Source organism: Enhydra lutris, unplaced genomic scaffold (genome assembly GCF_002288905.1).
Source record: "Enhydra lutris kenyoni isolate GAN:26980312 unplaced genomic scaffold, ASM228890v2 scaffoldscaffold7, whole genome shotgun sequence".
In the NCBI taxonomy this organism is placed as follows: domain Eukaryota; kingdom Metazoa; phylum Chordata; class Mammalia; order Carnivora; family Mustelidae; genus Enhydra; species Enhydra lutris.
The window spans coordinates 19,693,146-19,717,818 of NW_019154091.1; the positions used below are offsets into that span (position 1 = coordinate 19,693,146).

At 40.4% G+C, this 24,673-nt stretch overlaps 1 protein-coding gene across 1 annotated transcript in view; it reads right to left on the minus strand.

Moving 5' to 3' along the window:
* The window catches only part of LOC111142132 (transmembrane and tetratricopeptide repeat containing 2), a 429,660-nt gene extending 405,222 nt beyond the window's left edge, over positions 1 to 24,438 (minus strand). The window contains exon 1 of the mRNA XM_022495112.1: positions 23,855 to 24,438. Coding sequence (XP_022350820.1) covers positions 23,855 to 23,937 — 83 coding nt within the window. The 5' untranslated portion in view covers positions 23,938 to 24,438. The remainder of the gene's footprint in view (positions 1 to 23,854) is intronic.
* Positions 24,439 to 24,673: the final 235 nt, after the last annotated feature.

Here is a 24,673-nt window from a genome sequence, read left to right on the forward strand (position 1 = left end):
TTCAACTGGCTCTTCCTCTAGTCTATCCATCCTACTTCTGTCAGAAGATTCTCTCTGAAAATCCTAGCTTGCTCATTTCTCTCCTTTAAGGGCACCCCCTGCCTTTCAGTGCAGCTCCTTAGCTTGTCAGGGCCCAAAGCAAACTGCTTTCTGCCTGCTTCTGTATTTCCATCTCCCACTGGTCTCCAGAATCCACCCTTGGGACCAGTCATTGTGAACAACCTGTGGTTTTCTGAATGTGTGAGCCAGCTTTTGGGCTTCAAGCAAGTAGTTAATCCAGAGCATCTCCAAGATCGCCATTTGCCTTTCTCAAATGGAAGCTCAAGTATCTCTCTGTTTGTCAGGGTCCCTGGACTATCTAGCAGAATTTGGAAGTTCCTGTTCTGTGCAGAGCTAAAAGAGATAATATACAAAAAGAAGCTCTCAGAGTATCATAAGCTCTGTGAGACTCAATCAGATGTCCCCTTATGAGCCCATGTTCAGCATCACTTGAACCTGGTGAAGGGCAGGGTAAGGAAAGGATGGAGGAGCAGGGGAAGTGAGTGGGGGAAGGAGGAGAAGGGGTAAGAGGAAATGGACAGAAGGAGGAGTGGCAGGATGTGAAAGGATAGGAAAGGCAGAGGGAAGAAGATGAAGATAAAGATAAAGGGCATTCTCTGAAGACAAAGCATGAAAAATAAAGAGGAAGAAAGGATAGGACCTACTCCTTGGAGGAAAGCCTTTTTGGGGGGCATGAGCCTTTAATAAAAAACGTGAACCCTTTTTTTTTACTCCTACCTATGATGATAATCCTACAATATTTCTCCCTATTCTCCTGTTTCTGAACCACTACCACTCACAGTGATTCTAGCTCTAATGTGAAGGAAAAATTTACACACTTCCATCTGCTGGAGACAACATTTCATTTCCTTTCTAAAGCATTCTCCGCATTTACTGTCAATCAACCAAGAGTTACTTTTCAGGTTTTCCATCTGTTTTCATTTTTTTTTCTTTTCTTTCATCAGAATCCATGGAAAACTAGACATATTTCAATATGCCATAAATATCAAGGATATTTGGGCGAAAGAATCAGAGTTAAGAGAGGTATTAAAGATTATCTAAATCAGCAGTTTCCAACATTTTCTCCATAGACCCCTTTAAATATATCTACTGCACTCAACCCAAGGCCTGGCTTTCCAATAGTTTTTATACCAACCTTGGTTTTTTCACAATGCACTTCCCCACTTTACTGATCAAAGCTAGTAACCCTATTTTATGACTACAAGTAACCATATCTTATGACTACTATCCAGTGCTACCCCTAAATTTATAAGATTATTGGGTCAAAATCCAAGACAAAACAAAGAAAATTTCAACAGTTTGTCAGGTTATATGAACATGTATTGGATAACTCTACGTTCTGGGTTTTAACATAAGTCAATGATAGACTCTCATTATGAACTTCCATGTCCCTTCCTAGGCTTCAAGCAACTTATCCCAAACAAATTCTTCCAGTTTAGAGAGGGGAAAGTTCAATAAATAGCATACTTCTATACCCCTGATTATCCTTATTTTCTGCTTCGTTTCTTCCCAACATCTTAATAAATGCCCTCTTATCCTACCAGGGGTTCTCATCCTGGGATGCACAGAGAGAATTTAAGAAGCCCATGAACTTGGATGGGAAAAAAAAAATACATCTTAGTTTTCTCTAGTCCTAAATAAATTAGCATTGCCTTTAATTATGAATGACAGCACACCGTGGCAGTGACTTTACCACCAGCAGGAATCACAGTCACTTCTCTATTATAGTACGGTTATTGCAAATTTCTCAAAAAAATCATTTATACTCATCACTATTTTGATAATATGGTAGCTAATGGATGTGCCACTTGATTTGTTATTAAATAGACTAATACAGAAGAATATATATTACTATAATGAAGTGGGGTTTTAGTATTTTGATAAGAGTATCTCAATGATGGGGCTTCTATGTGTTTTGCTTTATGCATTTAAGACAATTCTGGGGGAAGATCTCCATAGGTTTCACCAGAGGGCCAAAGGGAGCCACAGCCCAAAGAAAGCTAGATTAAAAGCACAATTCACTCAGATTCACCTCTCTGCTGCAGGAACAAGATGGGGTAGTACAAAGTAAATGTGCAAACTCATACAATTCATGCGGAAAAAACAGGATTCGGACTCAGATCTCCTGAACACTCATCTATTCCAATGCTTTAATAGACGAGGGTCAGGAGCCTGAGCTCCAGAGACAGGTATGTGTGGGTTCAAATCTGATTCATCATCGCTGAATGACTCAATAGCCTTAAGGCAAGTTACTTAACCTCACATTTCCTTATTCATAATAAATGCTTTATTGGGTTAAGAGGATTAACTAAAAAATACTTAAAGAAAACTACTGTATTTTGCACATAATTATTAAAAAGATATAACAACTACATCATGGTTCATTATTTTTGTGGGGTTTTTCATGATACTATTTGTATTTTCATGTAGTTGTATACTTTTTCATGTAGTTGTATACTTTTCTCTGCTGCCAATAGGATGCCATTCTCCACACAACTCTCAAAATCGGAGGCTACTTTTTTCTCAAATGCACCCGTGGCCCAGGAAGATCTGAGACTAGTAGCCAGAGCACCCTCTCCCTGATCTCATTTCCACCTTCACAGTATCCTGCTAGAGACTTCACTAATAGGTCTATCTTGGCACCTCACCACATTCAGTCACACTACCTCCCCCTGCCCTCATTTTCAGTCACTCTACCTCCCCCTGCCCTCATTTTCTGCTAAGCCGAGGATCCTAAGCAGCTTACTTTTTTTTTTTTTTTTCAGTCCACCATTATCCACGCTGAGGACACAAGGAGAACTCTGCAGCCCCAGTTTTGAAGTTCCACCATCCTAATGACCATGTTGACATGGCCTCCACGAATCCTGTTCCATTCTCTCAAAGGTAATCAGATTCCTCCGACAGGCCTCCACTGCATACACTCATACCTCAGCAACGAGTTCACTGGTGTAGGAAACCGAAATATGTGATGACTGACCAGCAGGGTTTTGAGATCGCTGAGACTAGAGAACATATGATTCACCTCTTGCATGCCATTCCACTCACACAGCGCCTGACAGACTGGACGCAAATAATGCATATGAAGCTGAATTGGATTTCATGCTCATAACAACCCTATGAGATCAGGAATTACTGTCCTCTTCAGAGATGAGCAAACCCAGGTTCAGACGAGTCTCTGGCCTGTTGTAACAGTTGTTGCCAGAGTGAAAAACTCTGTGAATATACCCAACAGCGCCCATGAGTCCATGATCCATCCTACTTGACTCTCTTCAATAAGAAATATGTCATGCCTATTTCCTCAATTTCTTATTCCCCTGGAGAATTAAAATATATACCATCTAAATGTTTCCCTTTTTAAATTCATTACTCAATTTGTCACATTCATAGTGATCCTAATTTATTCAGGTCTAGATTGAGGCACACAAAGGGGAGCTGGAAGTGACCTGAAACGGAAATACAGAGCTGCCTAGAAGTGAAAGAAGCATCCTCGCAGAAGCAAGGACCCAAGCCTAAGCCTGCTTACAGCAATGACCCTGGACTAAGCGAAAGAGAGAAAGGAGGAGACCCCGATCTAAGAGGAACAACTAAAAGGGAGACTGTGATGGACTTCGAAAGTCTGAGGGAGAAAACAGGGCATCCACATTAGAAGCCACGTCTTCCTAGAGGATAGTTCAAAGTGATCAACGTGATTAGAGCAGAGCCAACGAGATGCCTAGATTCAGACCCGAGCCCCTGCTGGAGGGGAACTGTGTCTCAACTGATCAGGGGAACTGTGTCTCAACTGATCATGTAGCACCAAGCAAAGCCTTTCAACCTGAAATGAGATTTGGAAGGGAAACTTCAATATAAACACTGATTTTATGGATATGATTTCAACAGGACACATTTCCCTATTACACCCATAAGTATTTCACTGATATCAAAATACCTCCAAGCCTTACATAATGTAAGTGCCTGGACACGTTCACATATCACCATATCTTTGACTCCCAGCAACGTCAGCAATTCACCACTTGCATATTGAAAGAACTACAGAATTACAACAGGCCCAGAAGTACCGCCAACAAATTTACTGCCTCTGTGTTATTTGTAAATTGATTGTTTCTTCTCTGGCTTATGGCAAGGGGAGAACTGCATATAAATGCGTATAGATTACATACTACTCATAAAATTCAACGTTAGGATTGAACTTTCCCCAAACTCAAATATTCTGATACCCTTTAAACAAGTATTATAATATACGTTTGACTTAATGTGTCTCTTCTAGATTATTTTTTTAATTGATTACACTATCTTCATGTCAAAACCTTTCTACCTAAATGTCTGCTTTTACAGAAAATGTTTACTACCTGGCTTATGAATTAAGAATCTTGAAAAGGCTCTTATTGAAAAATTAAAACAAGAAAAAAATGAGTTTTTTGGCATTGTTTTTAAGTAGAACAGGTAGCGATTTGCTAAAACATATTTCAGTTATTTATCGGGTCTTAGAGTCTCACATCATATGCATATATAGTTTTTTTTTTTCAAATTCACTATTGCAAATAATTCCAAAGGCAGCATTGTCCACTTAATAAGGATGAATCTACATATTATTTTAAATCCACAAACCAACCTTTGAGCCACAAATTTTGAAAAGCCAGGGGCCTCATAAGTTAACAACATTCCTGAAAAGCGTAAGAATCAGCTCCAATCCTACAGTAGGCAATCCTGACCCCCATTTTTCAACCTGAGGACAACCATATCCAAACTACAACCACCCAACAAATGGGGACTCTCAAATAGTGCAGAAGATGGCCATCCAGTTCAAAGTAAAAAACAAAAACAAAACAACACCAAAAAACAGAAAACAAACAAACAAAAATACGGCCTTTTTCTTTGCAAAAAGAAAAACAAAAAACCAAGCTATCAAGGTGGTGCATTATTGAACACATTTTTTTATCAACGGTGTCTCCTGGGGAGCCCAAAGAACAAAAAAGCATCAAGACGAGGCTGTCGACAACCAAGCAAAGACGCAGAGTCACTTTGCAGGTGTCAAAACCTCAATCACAGAAAATCAGCACCAGTGGGCAGAGCACATGAGAAAATGGATACCAGAAGAATACCAAACAGCTGCTCAGCCGCTGAGCTAGAGCAAGGCAGATACCCATGGGGAGGTCAGCAAAACACTTGGAGAACACATCCAAGCAGAGCCTGAAACAATGTAACAAAGCAGCAGACAGCTGGCCAACAACTGCTTGGAAACACAGGCTTGGGGCCTAGAGGCAGGCGGGGGGCCAGGTCTACAAACAGCTACACAAGCATCCCAGAGGCCTCCACTCTGGGAGGAAGCACAGGCACTTGCTGCAGACCCAACAGGACTGCCGGGTCCGTGGGGCAGGGGCAGACAACACCAGCACACAAAGACCCACGGTTGCAAAAAAGCCACCACTCACCAGCACACTCAGGATCAGGGCACTAGTTAAGACAAAAGCCTAGCACCATTGTGGAGATGTGGAGATGTCCATGCCATGGTTGGATAGAACTCACTGCAGGGCTTACTCTAGTGTCATCTGAGGGAAAGTCAGTCCAATCGTACATTGGTAAGTCTGACCTCGAGCTGTAGCTCTAACAGTTGTATCTTACACCTGTGTCTCCCAGATAATGTCAGGGAACCCCGGAGAGTGCCCAGATGTGCTCTTGGGGATCAGTAAGATTGCTAGACAAATTTTAAATGTGTGTGTCTCTATTTAGATTGGGGGTGGTAAACTCTTATAGGTAAGGGCCAGATAGGAAGTATTTTAGTCTTTGTAAGCCCCAAGGTCCCTGTCACAACTTCTCAATTCTGCCACGTATAAAGAGAAAGCAGCAGTAGATAATACAGACAGGCATGGGTACAGCTGTTTAAAAACCAGACTACAGGGTGGATTTAGCCCATAGGCCTTAGTGCCCGTTCCTGGTTTAGATGATAATCCAAAATCCACACACATAAAGCTACACAAATGTTCTACCTTGAATGAGTGACCACCTCAAAACTATGCAAGGCCACAGGGCTTCTGAGATTGCACTTGTCATCCAGCTGGCACCCAACAGTTTTACTCAAATATTCGAGGGTAGTAAGGATAGAATTGAAGTGGACATCTCCGGTTCCATGGTCTGTGGTCTCCCCATTCCCAGAACACTTTGCCCTTTCTTGTAACAGAGGCCCTTTTCCTATAGTGAACCTATTGGTGTGACAAGGGAACACCTGCCTTCTCTCTACTCGTATGTCAGACCATAGATTCGGGCACGTGCCCTGATCTGGCCAAAGTACTGCCATGGCTAGCAGCTGTGTTCCATGCATGAGCTTGGAACCTGAGTCAGGCTAATCCAGGTCCTTCCTGGAGCATTCCTGGGAGAACAAAGTAAGAGAATTTAGGTTGCCATTGGCCATGGTAACCATGATGGCCAGACCAAGAGATGAAAAAAATGAAGTCTTCACAACCTCAACAAGTCTCTTGAGTTCGGACAAGCAGAAGAATCTACTCTCCCTGAATTGGCCCTTTGACACTTATAACCAAGAGTCCTCATTATCGAAAGACAGAATATGCCAGCAAAAATAAAAGCCCAGTGATATGTTAGCAACAACTCAAAACTCAATACAAGCAGGCAAACTCTGAAACCTCTGCACATGGAACATTCAGTGAGCAGAGATGTTCTGGTATCTCATGTCTCCTCTTACTCACGTTAGAAAGTAGACACATTCTGCCACCTCCCTTCGCCCCCAAGCTGATCTACTGGGATTTCCTTTTCTTCCCACTTGCACAAGACAGAAATCCTCTCAACCTGCCTCCACATTCAGCTACTCACCCCAAGCGAGACCGATTTTTCTTCACCTTTCCTTTTCTAATCTACTCACATTTCTTTTTCACCTCTGTCCTTAACTTATAAGTAACCCTCATCATCACTGTGAGTGCAAATCCTCTGAAATAACCCCGTAACACCTATATAAACCTACAGATCCTGCATGATCCTATAAATGGACACTCTTCGGGTTCTCTCTGCTTTGGATTTCACCTACTTTAGACAATTCTCGAAATAGTATCCTGGAACACAAGGCCCATGGTGATCGAGCCCCTGGCCGCTTCACCCACTCATCTTTCCTTTCTCCCTCTCCCTATCCTCTCCTCTGGCTTTATGGCCTGCTCTTTAGATACTATGCCTTTCCCTTCCTGTACATTTTTTTCCCAAATTGCCCTCCCTCTCTCTCTTCTTTATCAAGCTAATTTGACTTTTTCTTCAGCAGTCAGTTCTCACAAGTTCCTCCCCACCAGCCTGGGTGAAGTGCCCCTCTTGTACTCACTTAGAAGCATAAGCATGTCTCTATTTTAAAGACACTATCTAATTACTTGGTCTCTCCACCAGACTCTAAGCAACTTGAGATGATGGACAACATCTTCTCCTCGGTCGGTGCCCCCATGATCTAACAGGTTCCTGACACAGCTAAGCATTTACAAACACTCACTGAAGGAATACAGTGGTGACATGAGCTGAGAGCATCCCACACAGATGCTTTCTTGGGAGACAGTGCATTTCTACATAAGAATGATTTAACACTTTAAAATCAAAGGCCAATGTCTATTTGAGCTGATTTCCTGAATTTAAAATAAACCGCATTCAAATCTCTCTCCCAAACGTTGAATAGAATTATCATAACTTTACACTATAATTTGCAGAAATCAGACTACTTAAATGGTAAACATACCCTTAACGGTTCCTCTCTTTCCATCACTTCTAGTAACAAGAACCAGTTCTGGCATCTGAGATAGGTGCCCAGAATATACAACAAAACAATTTACAATGGGATTATTAAATATCATTAAGTCTTTTGGTTGACACGGTAGAAAGACAATTATCTCTTTATCATTCTTGTTGCTTTCTTAATTTCCACTCATCTTCCTTTTCTGCTATCAAGGCTGATACAGAACAGAAGTTAGTTTCTGAAGAATGTCAATGAGTTAGCAACCGATGTGATTTTCTTGGGGGAGAGGGGATTCCTTAAAATACAAATAATTTTCCAAAACAATACAATTAATTTTCTTTAAGTGAACCAAAACCAATAATATTTTACAAAAGAAATCATTCATTAGCTTCCATTTGCTCAGGATTTTGAGAGAGAATACTATTCTGGTTTTCAATAGAAGTATAGCTGTAATGTTAACTTTGGCTTATTTCTACCAATTTCAGTCTGTTCCGGTAAACTCTTTCTGAACACACAAATAGCTTGCAGACATACACAAAAGATTTTCTTCAAATGCAGTAGGTAAGCTGCATGCAAAGCATTTACTCTATTTTTATATAGACTTCCAAAGTCGCTAAAGAAAAAACATTCAGACTAAGTTCTGGTTTGTGTTTAAGTTCATCTTCAAGTTTAGAATAAATAATGTTTCTTGTCAAAACTTATGATTTACAAGAAATCTTTGAACTTCATTTTCAACCAGTTTTCATAAACAATGATGACACAAAAAGAAAAAAGGAATGAAAATTTAAACTTTAGATTATGCTTTGTATTAAAAACAACTTTAAGTTTTGAATATCATCCATGGTCCACCTTAAATCCACAAGGTTTGTGGCATATAAATAAACTGTCCAATTTAAACATTAAATTTACCCAATTCTTTCAGGCTTCAGTTTGAAAAACTCTCTCTCAAATAACAAATTTGAGACTCTCTCTCCCAAATAACAAAGTCTCAGAATTCAAATTCTAAGTGCACAAAGGTGAGTTATTTACTATAATGACAGCTTTATAAAAATATAAATAAGCTGGTATTTTATAATACACACCAAAAATCCAGCATGTAACCAAAATAAATCACAGATTAAAAACACCACTGAGTTATTTCCACGAATAGTTAAATTCGAAGGATTCCATTCCTAACAACTTGTCTTGATTCCACCTTGAAAAGCTGACAGTCATGTGCTACCTGAGTTCCAATTCACAAAGACACCAATCAAAACTGCCCATCTTCCAATGCTGCGCCTTGTTTTACCCCACAATTTCATCTAAACGTCCCCATGATGTTTCTCCTCTACATCATAAAGGAAAGCACCATATCAAAACCAAGAAAGGGGCAAAACCCTCTTCAAGTCAACTTCTGTCAAATCCACCAAAATTCAATTATAGGAATATCCTACTTCACAATATGATAATATATTAGCCTCCCTTCATTTAGATATCCACACCTTCCCATCCAATCCTCACCCTGGAGAAATCCAAATGCTAGTCTTTTGTTAAGTCCTAAAAATGCAGCTGAGGCATGTTTAATAAGGTCTTGAATTATTGGTTTCTTGTACTAATTTTAAATTACTTCCAGACAGTTGAGGGCTATCCTGCAAAAACCATTTGTTATTTTCCTTTAATAAATTAAAACAGCATGATTGATTCTTTTTAACCCATCAGTAACAGAATCTGGTCTATCAAGATACTGCGTAAATTTTCACCTGAACATTCTAAAAATGTTCTAAGGAACAGATGTGCACTAGAGAAAACTAGGCTGTTATCCAACAAAAACCAAAAGTATTCTCCTTTTTAGGAGCTTGCCACTTGCTGTTAGGATTTAGTTATCAATAGGAATGGGGTAAACATGCCAACTGAGAATAAGGTAAAACATAAGACATAAAATGATGATTATGGCTGAGGTAGAAACATCTCTGGTTGATACGATCTGTTGTATTCATGTCCCTCATTTTCCACTATACATAGGACAATAGGGCGAATATTTTACTTAGCGTATTATTAATTACCCAAAATGGCCAATTTCATATATATTTTTTAGGCAAATGAACACAAATCCATAACCCTAGAATTGTGGCCAGTTTTAAGCTGGAAGGGACCATGGGGAATCATTAGAGCCATACCTTGACGTTAAAGAGAAAGCTGTTATCAATACCATAAACCTGGGGCGTCTGGGTGGCTCAGTGGGTTAAAGCCTCTGCCTTCGGCTCAGGCCATGATTCCAGGGTCCTGGGATTGAGCCCCACATCAGCTCTCTGCTCAGCAGGGAACCTGCTTCCTTCTCTCTCTCTCTCTCTGCCTGCCTCTCTGCCTACTTGTGATCTGTATCTGTCAAATAAATAAATAAAATCTTAAAAAAAAAAAATACTGTAAACCTTCAACACGCTTACCTTACCTGTGGTTTTTGGGGGGGGCAGTTTGAGGAGGAGGGGAAAGTCTTTTTCTTAGGAAAAAAAAAAAAGAAAGCAAAATATATTATTAGTGTTAGAAGGTTATATGTTCTCTTTATATAGGGAATCCCTAGAAAAATGTTATGCAAACATGTGAAAGATCAGTTTTAATCAGGAGAGAGATCAATATTCTTAAATGCAGAACTACCTATAAGTAAATTAATGCAAGTAGTAGGTCCTGGCAAGAGAGTAAGTTCATGGGAGAAAGAATAACAAGCTTCCCAGAGAAGGTTTCAAAAAACAATGAGCTTTTATGTTCAGTTTTGCTCACTATAAAACAGAAGATATATAAGTATTTCTGGGATTTGGGCTAATTCTCAATTCAACATCATCTTTCACAATATAACAGAAAACAATTCCATATTTTCATTAAGATTTTTCATTGTCTAAGATACAATCCACATCATAGAGTGGGTCAGTTCTTATAAGATGCTAAGAAACCATAATTTTGCATATGCCCCTATGCACAGTACCACCAAATTTAAAGAAGAGTATCAATTATGACGAAAAAGATGGAAGACATCATCATTCTGTTTTTCATATGAGCTTTTAGTTGCATATATACTACAGACATTTTATTGGAAAAATTTACTTGTGTGCATGCATGTACGCATGTGCACACGTATAATGCTTGTTAAGTTCCAACATCATTTTTCCAAACTGGTAACTCGAGATGAAAATTAAACTCTAAAATTCATAGTTAAGGGTGCCTGGGTGGCTCAGTGGGTTAAGCCTCTGCCTTCAGCTCAGGTCATGATCCCAGGTTCCTGGGATCAAGCCCCACAAAGGGCTCTCTGCTCAGCGGGGAGCCTGCTTCCCCCTCTCTCTCTGCCTGCCTCTCTGCCTACCTGTGATCTCTGTCTGTCAAATAAGTAAAATCTTTTTAAAAAATGAAATAAAATAAAACTCACAGTTAATTCAATACAGTTGACTGAACCCTTTCAGTTATCTTACATCTATCTGAAATGCTAAGTGAAAGATTACTACAGTAAGTTTAAAGGTTCAATATTTGCTTTTAAGAGAAATCCCCTAATGCTCAGCCCTATTTGCAGATGTTATTCTATAGTGATTTTTCCACTATCAGCAATAGAGTTAATGAATAAGTTCTCGATTAAGAGAATTATTTATTAAGTATCCAGGCAACACCAGACACTGCGCCAGGCACTTTAGATAACTTACTTCATTAAATTCTTCCGACAACTCTGTCAAGTAGGTATTGCTACCGTCCTTCTGTAGAACAGGGAGCCGAGGCTGAACGAGTTTAGGTAACAATCAAAATTACACAACTAACAAGTAATAGTTCTGGGGTTAGATTATCTGACTCCAGACTTCTCCAGGTCTTTTTCCTTTTGCCACCCTGTTGCTTGGAAAGAGCTAAACGAAAGAAATGGTTTCTAGTTAGTTACAAAACTATGTCAGCAGGTTTAAATAGTAGATGCTGCTATCCAGCACATGTACTGAATGCCCTTACTGCGAAGCCTCAATACATCCTGATTAACGCAAATACGTCCACGCAGGAAAACTTTGGCTTATCTGACATACAGCTTCCCTAATCACCGGGCTGCCAGAACGCCTCTGAATCTGAATATATTCCCGAAAGAAAAAGGGCTGTCATTGAGGAGGGAGACCATGAGTACCCAGTAATAATACATCCTGCCAAGCAGAACCAAAGTACCAAAGATTATTTACACCCGATGCACGGTAATTGGTCCTTTTACTCCGCAGAAGGAAAGAAGCATTCAGATTGGCCCGAATGTCTATTCAAAATAACCCTCCATGCACAGAGGCCAGAAACATAGGGAAAGCAACAGAAAAGAAATACAGGAGAGCAAAAACTGTTTCTCCGGTGAGACTAGGGACCGCTCACCGAAAGGGTGGACAGAGATGAGAAGCAGAGCTGGGGCATAGAGGTGGCAACAGAAGCTGGGACGGCAGGATCTCAACCACTAACTCCAAGTGGAAAAGTTAGCAACGACATAGACTGGGACACAGCTCTGTTCTCAGATGCTCATGTGCAGCGATACTGGGGTCATTCACCTTCAGGTCTAAGACCGTCCACGTCGAAGGGTATAACCGTGTAGCTTTTTAAAACACACAGAGAACATTCACCATACTATTTCATTTCATGCTCACTCTGTGGTCACCTGTTGTTATTTCCACGTCCTGATCCATTATAAGACAGTTTCAGAGCTCGATACCATGTAATAGCAAGGCTGAAATCCCAGTCTTTGATCCTGGCCCAATCTTCCTTCACAACACTGCCTCTAGTGCACAGCATAGTATTTTAAGAAGAAAGAGATAATCATTACCTATATGACGAGTTCTTTAAAAAGATGTCTATTAGTAAGAAGTTAAAACTTCAGATAGATAGGGCAGCCACCTACCCAGAAAGCCCCCAAAAGTGCCCAAAGGCTAAGGCAAAAGGTACCAGGTTTAAAAAAAAAAAAAAAAGACAAGCGTCCAAGCATTTCTAATCCTATGTGCTCTCCCATGACAGCGTTGCCCAGTGCCTGAATATCACTAAGAAATCATTATTTTCCCTACTCCCAGCTGCCTCAACATCTATTTCTTGCTGCCTGCCTAAAGTCTGTAAAGTCTTCACGCAATGTAAGCCAAGTTTCCTTACAAGGGATTGTTTGACAGAAGTACAAGCCAATAAAGGCACTGACTAGACTCGATGTAGGCATCAGTATTCATCACGTCCAAAGCCTAAGAATACTGCGTATCAGTTTATTTGTCAAAATCAGAATCCAACATCTGTCTCCCTAGTCGTGTCACAAGGAAGACGATATTGTAATACAAGATGGTGATAGATATTTCAATAGAGATCATCTCTAGAATTTCAACAGGCTCTCTACCTTTTCAAAATCTACACAACCCCTCAAATCCATCGGATCAATTTAAAGATGTCGTGACTGAACAAATGTGAAAACAAAACATAAAGATTAACTAAGATGGCCAAGCTCACACACAAAGAACAGGCACCTTATCCTCAATCTTATTCCACCCGGGAACTAGGCAATCTTTCCAAAGTTCTGTGAAACAGACCGAGCTGATGTAATACACTTAAAAGGTACAGGGTCTTATTACTCAAGGGGTTCATGTACCCCCATCAGCTGGAGCACCTGCAAAAGAAGAAATGTACTGTGAGGCTCACTCCAGGCAGAGCTTGCATTTTTTTTTTTTTAATTTATCCATTTTTCTTTTCTTTTCTTGAAGTTTTTATTTTAGTTCTGGTTAGCTAACATACAGTGTTACATTAGTTTCAGGTGTACAATATAGTGATTCAGCACTCCCATCGTCACAAGTGCCTTCCTTAACCCCCATCACCTATTTCACCCATCCCACACCTGACCCCCCAAGTCCCTTACCCCTAACCCCCCATCCTCCCAGTCACCACCAGTTTGTTCTCCATAGTTAAAAGTCTATTTCATGATTTGTCTCAGAACCTACATTTTCACTCCCCAGGTGATCTGGTGGTATAAGGAAGTTTGGGAAGCACTGATCTAGAAATATATACATGTATCTAGATGGAAAAAGATCCAACAAGAGGCCCAGCCCAAAAATGTTGCTTTAGGAGAATCCAAGTGATCCATCTGACTCCAAAAAACTGGAGATTTAAACTGCATTTTAAAAGAGTTTCTAGGGGGTATCTGGGTGGCTCAGTGGGTTGGGCCTCTGCCTTCGGCTCGGGTCGTGGTCTCAGGGTCCTGGGATCTGGCCTGCGTCTGGCTCTCTGCTCAGTGGGGAGCCGGCTTCCCCCTCTCTCTCTGCCTGCCTCTCCGCCTACTTGTGATCTCTGTCTGTCAAATGAATAAATAAAATCTTTAAAAAAAAAAAAAAAAAAAGAATGGTTATAAAAGAGTTTCTAGGGGCGCCTGGGTGGCTCGGTGGGTTGGGCCTCTGCCTTCGGCTCGGGTCGTGATCCCCGAGTCCTGGGAACGGGCCCCGTGTCGGGCTCTCTGCTCTGTGGGGAGCCTGCTTCCTCCTCTCTCTCTCTGTCTGCCTCTGCCTACTTGTGATCTCTGTCAGATGAATAAATGAAATCCTTTAAAAAAATAAAAATAAATAAAAGACTTTCTAAAAGGCAATCATCCATGTTGAAGGATGAAGGCAGGGAGCAAGTTACAAAGTTATGAGAGCAGCAGGTCTAAAACCCCTGGCCTGTCATGGGCATCCTCAGTCTTGTCAGGCACGAATTCAAAAGTAGCTACTCAATACTTTGTCATAGAAATGGTTTACACTTTTTATGCTGATGACATACAAGAAGTTCAAAGCAGTGAAATTTCATTTTCTATTCAACATGGAACAAATGCCAAAAACACCACTGTTTTTAAAAGAAAAAAATACAAAGACTCTCTTAAACACAGAGATGGAGGAAGGAAACCTAGAGATCATTTCTACTGGGATATTTTAAATAAAAGACTAGATATTTGTGGCAAAGTATAGTTAGTAATTTCAGGCTACACACTGGTGTCTTTCATAGATTCTAAATCTCAAATTCACATTTTCTTTGCTTAAATCAGTACATAACCCTGTAGGAGTGCGTTACAGTATAAAACCTTCCTTCTTTAATATAAATTCGGTGACACAATTCAGCACCATTTTTTTTTTCAATAGACTAACCTTCCTGTTTTAAATGAGACTTACCAAATGAATTCAGGTATACCAGTTTTTCACATCAGCTATAAATAATTGTCTCCCTCTGAAGGGCCTCTTTCTGCAAATAAAAATGTCTTTTTGCCTGATTAAACTTCTTCATCATCTGAAAACTTTTCTTCTGCAAATTTGTGGTTGGAAAATTTGTCATTAGAAGCTTGCTTTGTCAAAATGAGCTCTTTTCAATGGCTTCGAGAGCCCAGTCCTATAGTTAATTATTTGGAGGAGGAGGGGAATGTCCTATTCTAAAAGAAGTACACTTGACAAAATATTTGGACCGAAGCATCCTACCTACAGACTTAAGACACCTTTTACAATTCAAGGCAGCAGGCTCAATATTTACCATACCTTTAAAAAACCTGAAGACAGAGGGGCGCCTGGGTGGCTCAGTGGGTTAAAGCCTCTGCCTTCGGCTCAGGTCATGATCTCAGGGTCCTGGGATCGAGCCCCACATTGGGCTCTCTGCTCTGTGAGGAGCCTGCTTCCCTCTCTCTCTGCCTGCCTCTCTGCCTACTTGTGATCTCTCTCTGGCAAATAAATAAATAAAATCTTTTAAAAAATAAATAAATAACCTGAAGACAGAAAGGTAGAAATAGCCAAAAGACAGTTTATAAAACAATGAGAAAGGTCCCCATATGAAAACATTTCAGCTGCCCACCCTAACCTCAACAACCACTTCTCCCAAATGGCTTTGGGATGACCACACGTCTTCTCCAAACTAAGAAAAGTGGTCAAGTCTACCAATGTAGTCTTCATAGCCACCACCCAAGTCACCTCCCGTTGAAGACACAGTTTGTAGGGATATTACTTCAACACGCACGGACATTATAAAGAATTAAACTACTGACTTGCCTTATTAATCCAAGAGATGCCATTAACAGAAAAGAAAGCAGGATAGGCCTGCCTTCATGATGGAACAAATTGGAAATTCACAAAAACAAAACGTTTACTTTTCCCATAGTGTTTTCACTTACCTGCCTCTCTCATAGACTAGTTTCACAATCTAGGGTTTAAAACAGAAATTCAATAATAATATGCTTTATAACAATGTCCTAAACATAGGAATCTAACCCAGCTAAGAGATGAAAGCCAAGACAAACAAACAAGGCTGTGGTCTGCATCCTTTCAGTCTCTTAATAGAATACTTATAAGCAATTCAAAAAAGAAAACAAAATTTCATAAGACACAGCTGTAAAAAATTTCACTGAAATTACTCATCTTTCATTTAAAAAAAAAAAAAAAAACCTTATTTTATAAAAACCAAACTTGTGAACTGCATTTAAAATTAATACCCAAGGAATTCCAAGAATGCAGGCTTATATGGATTGCCATTCTTCCCACTGGATTTTTAAACAATGCTGAAACATGGCTGTTTGAAATACTTCAGTACCATCACTTAACACTGTTCAAAATGTCAAGAGCCATATTGCGCCCCAGTGGCCACTCTTCAGCAAATAACACATCCTTTGAAGTTAAAATACTCCTAAATGATGCCAAGTGAGAATTTCTAGGAGAGCACAGTCAAAACTTTCCACTTCTAAAGAAATCAATAACCTGGAATCACAGTTAGGAAAAAAACACTTTCATTATCAAAACTCGTGATTTTTTTCAGTTTCAAATGTCAGTAAATTCCTTTACCCCATAGCACTATTGTTTTATATGTTGTTCCCTAATGAAATCACAACCATAAGCCTGTAGTGAACTTCTTGGGTTTTTTGTTTTAGTTTTTGTTTTTGTTTTTTTACCCTAATATTTTGGTGGAATGATGACACATTTATTATAACAAATGCTACAGAAATGAAGGGTAATCATTGAAGACAAAGGGGTCTGACAAAAACATTTCACTTGACCGCCACACCTAGCACACAGCTGCTATTGCAAGGGCACTGATGTATGTTTCATTTGACAAATCATGTAATTTAGTCAATCTCCCTGACTATGACTACATGGTGTGGTGGTCATACCCTGCCTCACTCTGATATCACAAGATGCCTCGGCAAAGAAATCAAGAAACCAAAGCTTACATCAAATTATCATAAGCCAAACAGCACCTCCTCTACCGAATACGAAAGCACTCTTAAAACAGATACTATAGCACTGTCCTCAAGCAATGTGGCCTGTATATACCTTTAGTAATTTCATTTAATCCCTCAATAAAATGGAACCTAAAGGTGAAGTTAGAATGTTCAGTTCTAATCCCATTTCCACATTAATTTTTTAGACCTGAGCAAATAAAGATCTCTGCCCATTTCATCTTCAAAACAATCATTTCTAATTGTCCAAATTAACTACACATTAGGAAATGTCCTTAAAGAAAATAAATTACTCTAAAAACAGGAGAGCAACTTCTCATGTAGCATTTTGAAAACAACTCATTTCAGTGTTCCTGCCTTCTTCAAAATTTTCCTCTGTGGATAGCCTTACTCAATTCTTTCCTATTTAGCTGTAAGAAAAAAAAAAAAAAAAAAGTCATAGTTGACCCCCAAACTGTAATCCCAAAAATTTTCTAAAAGACTGAAATGAACATTTATACCTTTGATTCTAGGAAATCTTGAGTACAAGAGAAACTGACAAATATGATTGAAAAGTTAAACTGTCAGAGGAAGAAAAGATCAATAGAAATTTGATAGTGCTGCACCTTAATGGAATTATCTGCCTAGAAAATACAGGGGGAAAAAATCTGAGGCAAAAGTCTTCAATCCCTATGACCAGTCAAGGCAAATCTAGTTAACTCCAAGTATTCTCCTCCAAGGAAAACAACTGATCTGGACAAATAGAAAGGACATCATTTGGGAGAGGCATCCTATGTGTATAAACACAGTGCCAGTGAGCACCAGACCAATAACAAGGCCAGTCCAAGCCACCTACCATGAATGCTCCACACGGCTGTTCTGGGAATGAAGCCAACAGAGTCCCAACCTAAATTTTAAAATATGAGTATCAGAGGGCACCTGGGTGGCTCAGTGAGTTAAAGCCTCTGCCTTCGGCTCAGGTCATGATCCCAGTCCTGGGATCGAGCCCCGCATCAGGCTCTCTGCTCAGCAGGGAGCCTGCTTCCTCCTCTCTCTCTCTCTCTCTCTGCCTGCCTCTCTGCCTACTTGTGATCTCTGTCCTTCAAATAAATAAATAAAATCTTTAAAAAAAATAAAATAAAATATGAGTATCAGGAGCACCTGGGTGGCTCAGTGGGTTAAAGCCTCTGCCTTCGGCTCAGGTCATGATCCTGGAGTCCTGGGATCGAGCCCCACATCAGGCTCCCTGCTCGGCGGGGAGCCTGCTTCCCCCCTCTCACTCTGCCTGCCTCTCTGCCTACTTGTGATCTCTGTCTGTCAAATAAATAAATAAAATCTTTAAAAAAATAATAATAAAATATGAGTATCAGTCATAATAAACATGGCTAACTGCAAGTGAAATTCTGCTAAAGGACAGTCTATCAGCATTTTTACAAGTCTATCATCAGACTCCCAGATTCAAATACTTTACAACACCAGCTACAGTACAGGTCGGACAAAGACAGAAAGGTAGAGATGCTTTGTTGACAAGGATGACCAGCTGGTGTTTGCATCATGCATCACATACGTGAGACACTTACGTTTAGGAGTATTCATAATTAGTGAATTATTGAATGGACTCATTTATTCCTCAGAAGTACATACAAACCAAATCTTCAAAGAAGCCATCTAGCATTGTGCACAATTACACCTGTAATTATTCAAAATATTATGCTTTTTTCGTCCTACGAAAAACAGAAAGCACACAGTTCCTGGTTATATGCCTCTCCACTTTTTTTCAACCAGACTCTAAATGAGGACTGCTATTCATAGAGGAGGGGTCTTAACATTCAACAACCCATTTGTCCTTCCCATCAAGGCTGCCACACATGTCACTTTTGTGAAGCCATTAAAGTAGGTACATAAAGCTGATGTAATATTTAGCTTACAAGAGAAAACCAAAAAATTTAAAAGGTAAATGTTGCTGTGTTAAAAGCCTATTAAGTGAAAATAATAGTGTTGAAAGGTTTGTCATTTTTCAGAGTGACAAGGGTAAACTTTGTCTTTTCCTAATATTATGAAGGGCCTGTTCCCGAGGAATGTACCCTTTGCTTATGATAAACAGCAGTAACATCATGGGCATTTTAAATAAGTGCTTTTAATGTACAAAACAGCAACAGAGAGAGATTCAGAAGACAAACTGTACTCCTAACTCATGTTGGAATAATCCAAAAGGTTCTAGCTATTTCAGAATTATAGCTTCAGGGAATTCAGTGTTCCCGCAGGGGCACATTAGCCCTAAAAAACTAAACAGAGAATACCAATGTAAACTAATAATATAACCCCCCCAAAAAAACTATAATAATATTATAATACTATAATATTATTATAATATATACATTATACACACACACACACACACACATACACACATAGATAAAGACAACTAAGAGACAGATGGCTGGCAAGTCATAATTTTCCCAATGGCATTTATACATGTCCATTCAGTGCTTGTATTTGGGTCATTTGCTAGGATAAACCCCATGTGACAGGCTCACTGAAAGTAAGGCAAAGTAGTCCATACTGGCTTCACCTAATTTTAATTTACTATTAAAAGATGTACTTGTTCAAGCAGCAAAATGAACCTGTTCTGCATAGATCTGACTAAACTTTGTTAGGAAGTAAAAGATCATATTAAAATATTAAATATAATATTACATTATATTATATGTTATAATATTATAATATATTAAAATATATAAACTATAAACTGTAATCACTTGCATATTTTCCAATGTATCATAAACTTGGAAGGAAATCGGTCAAATAGCACCCTTGTACACAGTAACTTCTTCCAATAAAGACCTGAGGGGACAACCTGGATACAAAACAAACTTCTTCCTTCTATACTTGATCTTAGAGCAATTCTTCCTAAACAGGATTTTCTAAATACCAAGCACGACTTCAGTGGTTGAACATACTAGAACTGTAAGGTAACAATCCCAGATTGGTCCACTGCAAGTCTATTAAAGAGAATATTTTAGAGGAAAGTTAACAGAGTGATTGATCATTTCATAAGGGATTCTTATCATACCAGCTCAAAACCCAAACAGATAGTCACTTCAAAAGGTCAATTAGAAGGAATAGTTGAATATCTTTAAGAAAAAATGGTTTTAAAAAAAAAGTTATCACGCCTCCATTCCTTCATTTTAAATGCTGTTAGTCAAAATCTTTATGACTTCGAATTAACTCGTGTCTCTATAAAATCAGATTTATATTTACATCCAAGTGAATAACTAAATTAGGAACATGCTATTAAGAGTTTGGGGTAGTTTTGATTCAAAATTAGAAATTTTGGCTGTGGAGTTGCTCCTCCAAATTTCACACAATTATTGCACAATGAGATAGCTAAGAAACCCAAAGGTCATGTTAATGATCAAGGTTAGGTTGAACAAATGCAAAATGGGCAAAAAGGAAAACAATTTTCAAAGCAGCCACAAACCCACTTCCCACTTCCCAAAACTCAAATTATCTTTTTTTAAGTAATGCATGATTTTATTCACCCAAGAATAAAAATATGTATTAGCTGATTATCTTTTTACTTGTTATACATCATAAAGGTCTTGCCATCAATTAGGTGATATGTACAAAAAGAATTCAGACTACAAAACAATAGATATGGCATCCTTCTTCTACTCTGAAATAAACGGACTCCTCTTTTAGCGTTATCTCTATGCAAAACTTCTAATAGTACTTTTAAAGCGGAGTTGGTGAAAATGATGCAATGTTATCCTCAATAAATATATAAGAGAGCAGAGAACTTGGGATCAGCAAGTTTTTTTTCCACTGACCTAAACACCAAATTTCTCCAGAAAATGAGATTATCCTTCAAGATGTCACATTCATGATGACTTAGAATTTGGCAAAGACTGTTTATTTATCATTCCAACTGTACTCTAACCACAATTTAAGATTCAATACAATCATGACTAGACTGAAGGCAAAGGGATGAAGAGGGGGATGAAGCTATATATGCTTTTTCATCAGATATGACGAATTCTACTCTTCTGTTTCTTTCATCACATCCTAGCCATATTCTTAAGTTTAGCATTAAGACACTTGTAAAATATTAAGTTTTACCATAGGGAAATCGATTTTGCTACAAAAAAGTTTCAGGTTACCACTTAATCTCAACCAAGCTACATCAAACAGTGAAAGAAATTATATATGTAGTTTACAAAGTAAACTTGATCACTATATTTAAAAGAAATGATAACTTTGAGAAGTACCACAGCATTAATGTTTAAGCTGAAGCAATATAAAGCCCTCCTATAGCAAATGCCAGATTCTTCAGCTAAAATGCAGAGTCTTGATTTAGTTAAGCAAGTCAAGCGTAAGAGCCATCTCCCTCCTTGTGAGCTGCTCCCAGCACTGGCCTTTCTCCTCCTAGAACTCTATTTCACAAAGTTCTTGAGGGGGCAGGGGGAGTCAGCGCAGTGGAATCCACAGATGCTGTTTACACAACGTTTTAAACTTGAGTCTTTGTAGTCTGAAATGGAGCAGTGGAAGTAAACACATTATCATCATCCTACAGTTTCCACTTGACTCCCCAGCTCTCTCCCCGCTCCACATACCAGTGAGTTAGAGGAGGCAGATAAAAAGTATATCCGAAAAGCCACAATTTACAGAGCACCTTGGCACTGTGCATGCTATGCAGACATCCAGCAAGTTCCACGCTTCTACTCAAAGGCATTTCAGAATTTCTAGGATACATAAAAACTAAGTTTGATTCTGTTAAGACTGCACACTCTTAAGAGTATAGGACTGCATATGAGGTTCTGCTACTAAGAAACTTAGACTAACATACACTTCCATGTTGTGGCCAAGTGCAATTTATATTTACAGGCTCTGAACATCACAACGGTAATATAATGTCTATATGTCATATATTGAGCAAGCCCACCATCAAAGCACAACTAATTTATCCCCTCACTCACATTGTTCTCCCCAAGTTATAAAGTCCTAACACTACTGACCGATGATTAAAGAACACATAATAATTAAATCTACAGAAAAAATGTACACACAAATTTCATTTAGTTCAAGTCTTCATATTTTACAGGATGCTTTCTTCTGAGATATAATTTTTAAAGAACTGAACAGCAATAAAGGATAGCATACACTGGGAATGCCTGACTTATCACAGTATTCTACAATACTTACTGTACTACAGCAAGCTACTTTTTTTCCCAAACTCTTTATTCTTAGTTTAAATGACTACTTCTCAAACTGTCCCCAACAGAACCAAGAACTACCCAGATTCATCCCCGAGCTCGTTTTAGTGAAAAGTCGCCCATCTTTGGAAGGAAGAGCTGTTTCTTACCATTCCTTTTTCTTCCCTGTCAAGAGCCTTTTTTTTCCCCATTCCCTAGAAAGAGCAGGTGCACAATAACACAGAAGTGGAAAGAACAGAGCAGCTCACCTCATTCTTACACAAAGACCATTTATTTCTCAGACCATGTATCATAATTGCTAGATCTATACACTGCTTAAAAGTTAAGGAAAAGTTTATGTCTAACAGTGGCTTCCTTATCAACCAGTCTCTGACAGACACTACATAAAATGCATTAAGAAGAGTTTGCTTTATTTCATTGCACCTATTATCAGGGGATTTCATAACAGACATGTGGGTGTAAACTTAGACTCACGGATTTCAAGCATATATCCATGAACATGCTTTTAGCCGGGGAGTGGGCACACCAGAGAATACAGAACATGGCTAATTACCACCCAGAGAAGATTCTGCCTTCACTTGCCCTCACTATCAACCACTTTGCTTAAGTTCACTCTGCCTTGCCTTGACCCTGGGGATCCATTTGCTTTCCATAGCCCAGAGAGGCTGCTGAAAAGCTGTCAAAGTAAATCTGTGCTCACTTTTTGGATGGTTTAATTTCAATGGAGCATGAAACACCCCAGGACGGTTAATAAGTTTAGCCAGGCGTGCTGTTCTCCCTAATATATTTTAATTATGCATCTGTTTTAATTGTAATCAGATTAAGTCACCGGAAAGGCACAAATTGGAATTTTCCCTAATGGCTATTGGAGCTTTTCATCAGTTTCTAAACACTAACAACATTTAAAAAATAGGTAGAGACACGAGCACAACTGTGACATTTTCCAGAAATCGATGCAGTTTCTTTGACAACACAGTTCAGGTCTCATTAGCCACCCAAACTAGCCCAAATGCAGAAGACAACTTCAGTCTCTAGGGGCGTCTTCTTCCCCAATTAGCACAAAAGAACCGCTAACGTCTAATGTAAAACTCCCAAACAGAAATGAAAGCCCAGGCTTTTATAAAGTGCTACTCCATCGATTGGTGAGCCAGGCGGGGGGAGCCGGAGAGCCCATCAGCAGCATTATCTGTAAGTACCGTAGACGTCCAACGGGAAAGTTGCAGCAGAGTACGATTCTCTCCTTCCACTATTTTGGTAACTGTCAAAGGTGTGGTTTTTTCCCCCGGGAAATAAAAGTGTCCCATCAGTAAAAGGAAGAGCTACAGGGAAGATCTATTAAGAGGAGGGGAGCGGCTTCCTTCCAGCCCAGACGTAAAATCACTCAATGTGCACCAACAAAGACCTAAGACTTTTTTTTCCCCCATTTAATATGATCATTAACAGGTCCCCAGATTGCTGCGATTTCCGATAAGAAACTTAAGCGTTCGCCAGCAGCCAATAAGCAAGAGAAAGAACGTGCTGCAAACTAGGAACCCAAACTCCTTCAGACCGCCCAGCGCGCTCGCTTCCCCGGTGTTTGCTCTGGGTGTTGTTTACGCGTCTCCTAAACCTTCAGGTGCTGGACCAGTTCCTCCAAGACGCACTTCAGCCTTAAAGCGGGAAGCTTCTGAGCCACCGCGGAGTCCCCACGCAGCCCGCCGACCCCCTTACCTGTCATCATAGCAGAAATCCGCACTCAAGGTGTTGAGATACAAGGCGAGCCCCAGAGCGCTGCTCACCAACTCTGCAATCATCTCTCCACCGCCTTCCCTCCGGCTCGGCTCCCAGCGCGAGGGCAGCAGCGGCAACAAAAAACAGAAGCATCAATCCCCACCTTCCGCCGCCTTCTCCTCCCAGCTTCACTTTTTCCTAGCTCCCCACCCTCTTGTCCCTCCCTTCCTCCCTCGGGTCCTTGCAGTCCACCGCTCTCCTCCTCCTCGCGCCCGTCTCCGCAGCCGCTGCGTCCTCTCTGGGTGCGGGTTCACACCACGCTCCCCATGCCCGGCGCCCGCGAGCGACTGGCGTCTTTCGGGCTTCGCGCCCCCCGGCGGATGCACAGGGCTGGTCCTTCGCGAGGCTCGCGGCCCCCACCCTAACCCATGGCAGTTCGGGGCGCCCTAGGTGAGGAGTGGGACTCGGAGGAGGTGGAAGAATGCGGGAGGGGGGCAGAGGGACCGGACCCAGCAGGGTTCTGGGACCAGCTGGAGGAAGAGAGAGAAAGAGGGGCGGGTAGGAGGGACAAGGCGAACCGCCTCCCCTCGCCGCCTCCCGGGCTCACGGCTCCGGTGCTGCTCGGGCTGACTCCGGCCGCCACAGCGGCTGCCGCTCATTCACTCTTTATTAGCTCCCTCCCCGCCCCAGCCCCTTCTCCAGTGAAGTGAGGAGCGGTGGCTGGAGACTCCCGAAGCTCCCGCGTGGGGTTCTCCGCGCGGCCCCCCGCGCCTGCGTGGCCAGCCCTCCATCCCGGCTTTGCCCGGCCCCTTTCTCCAC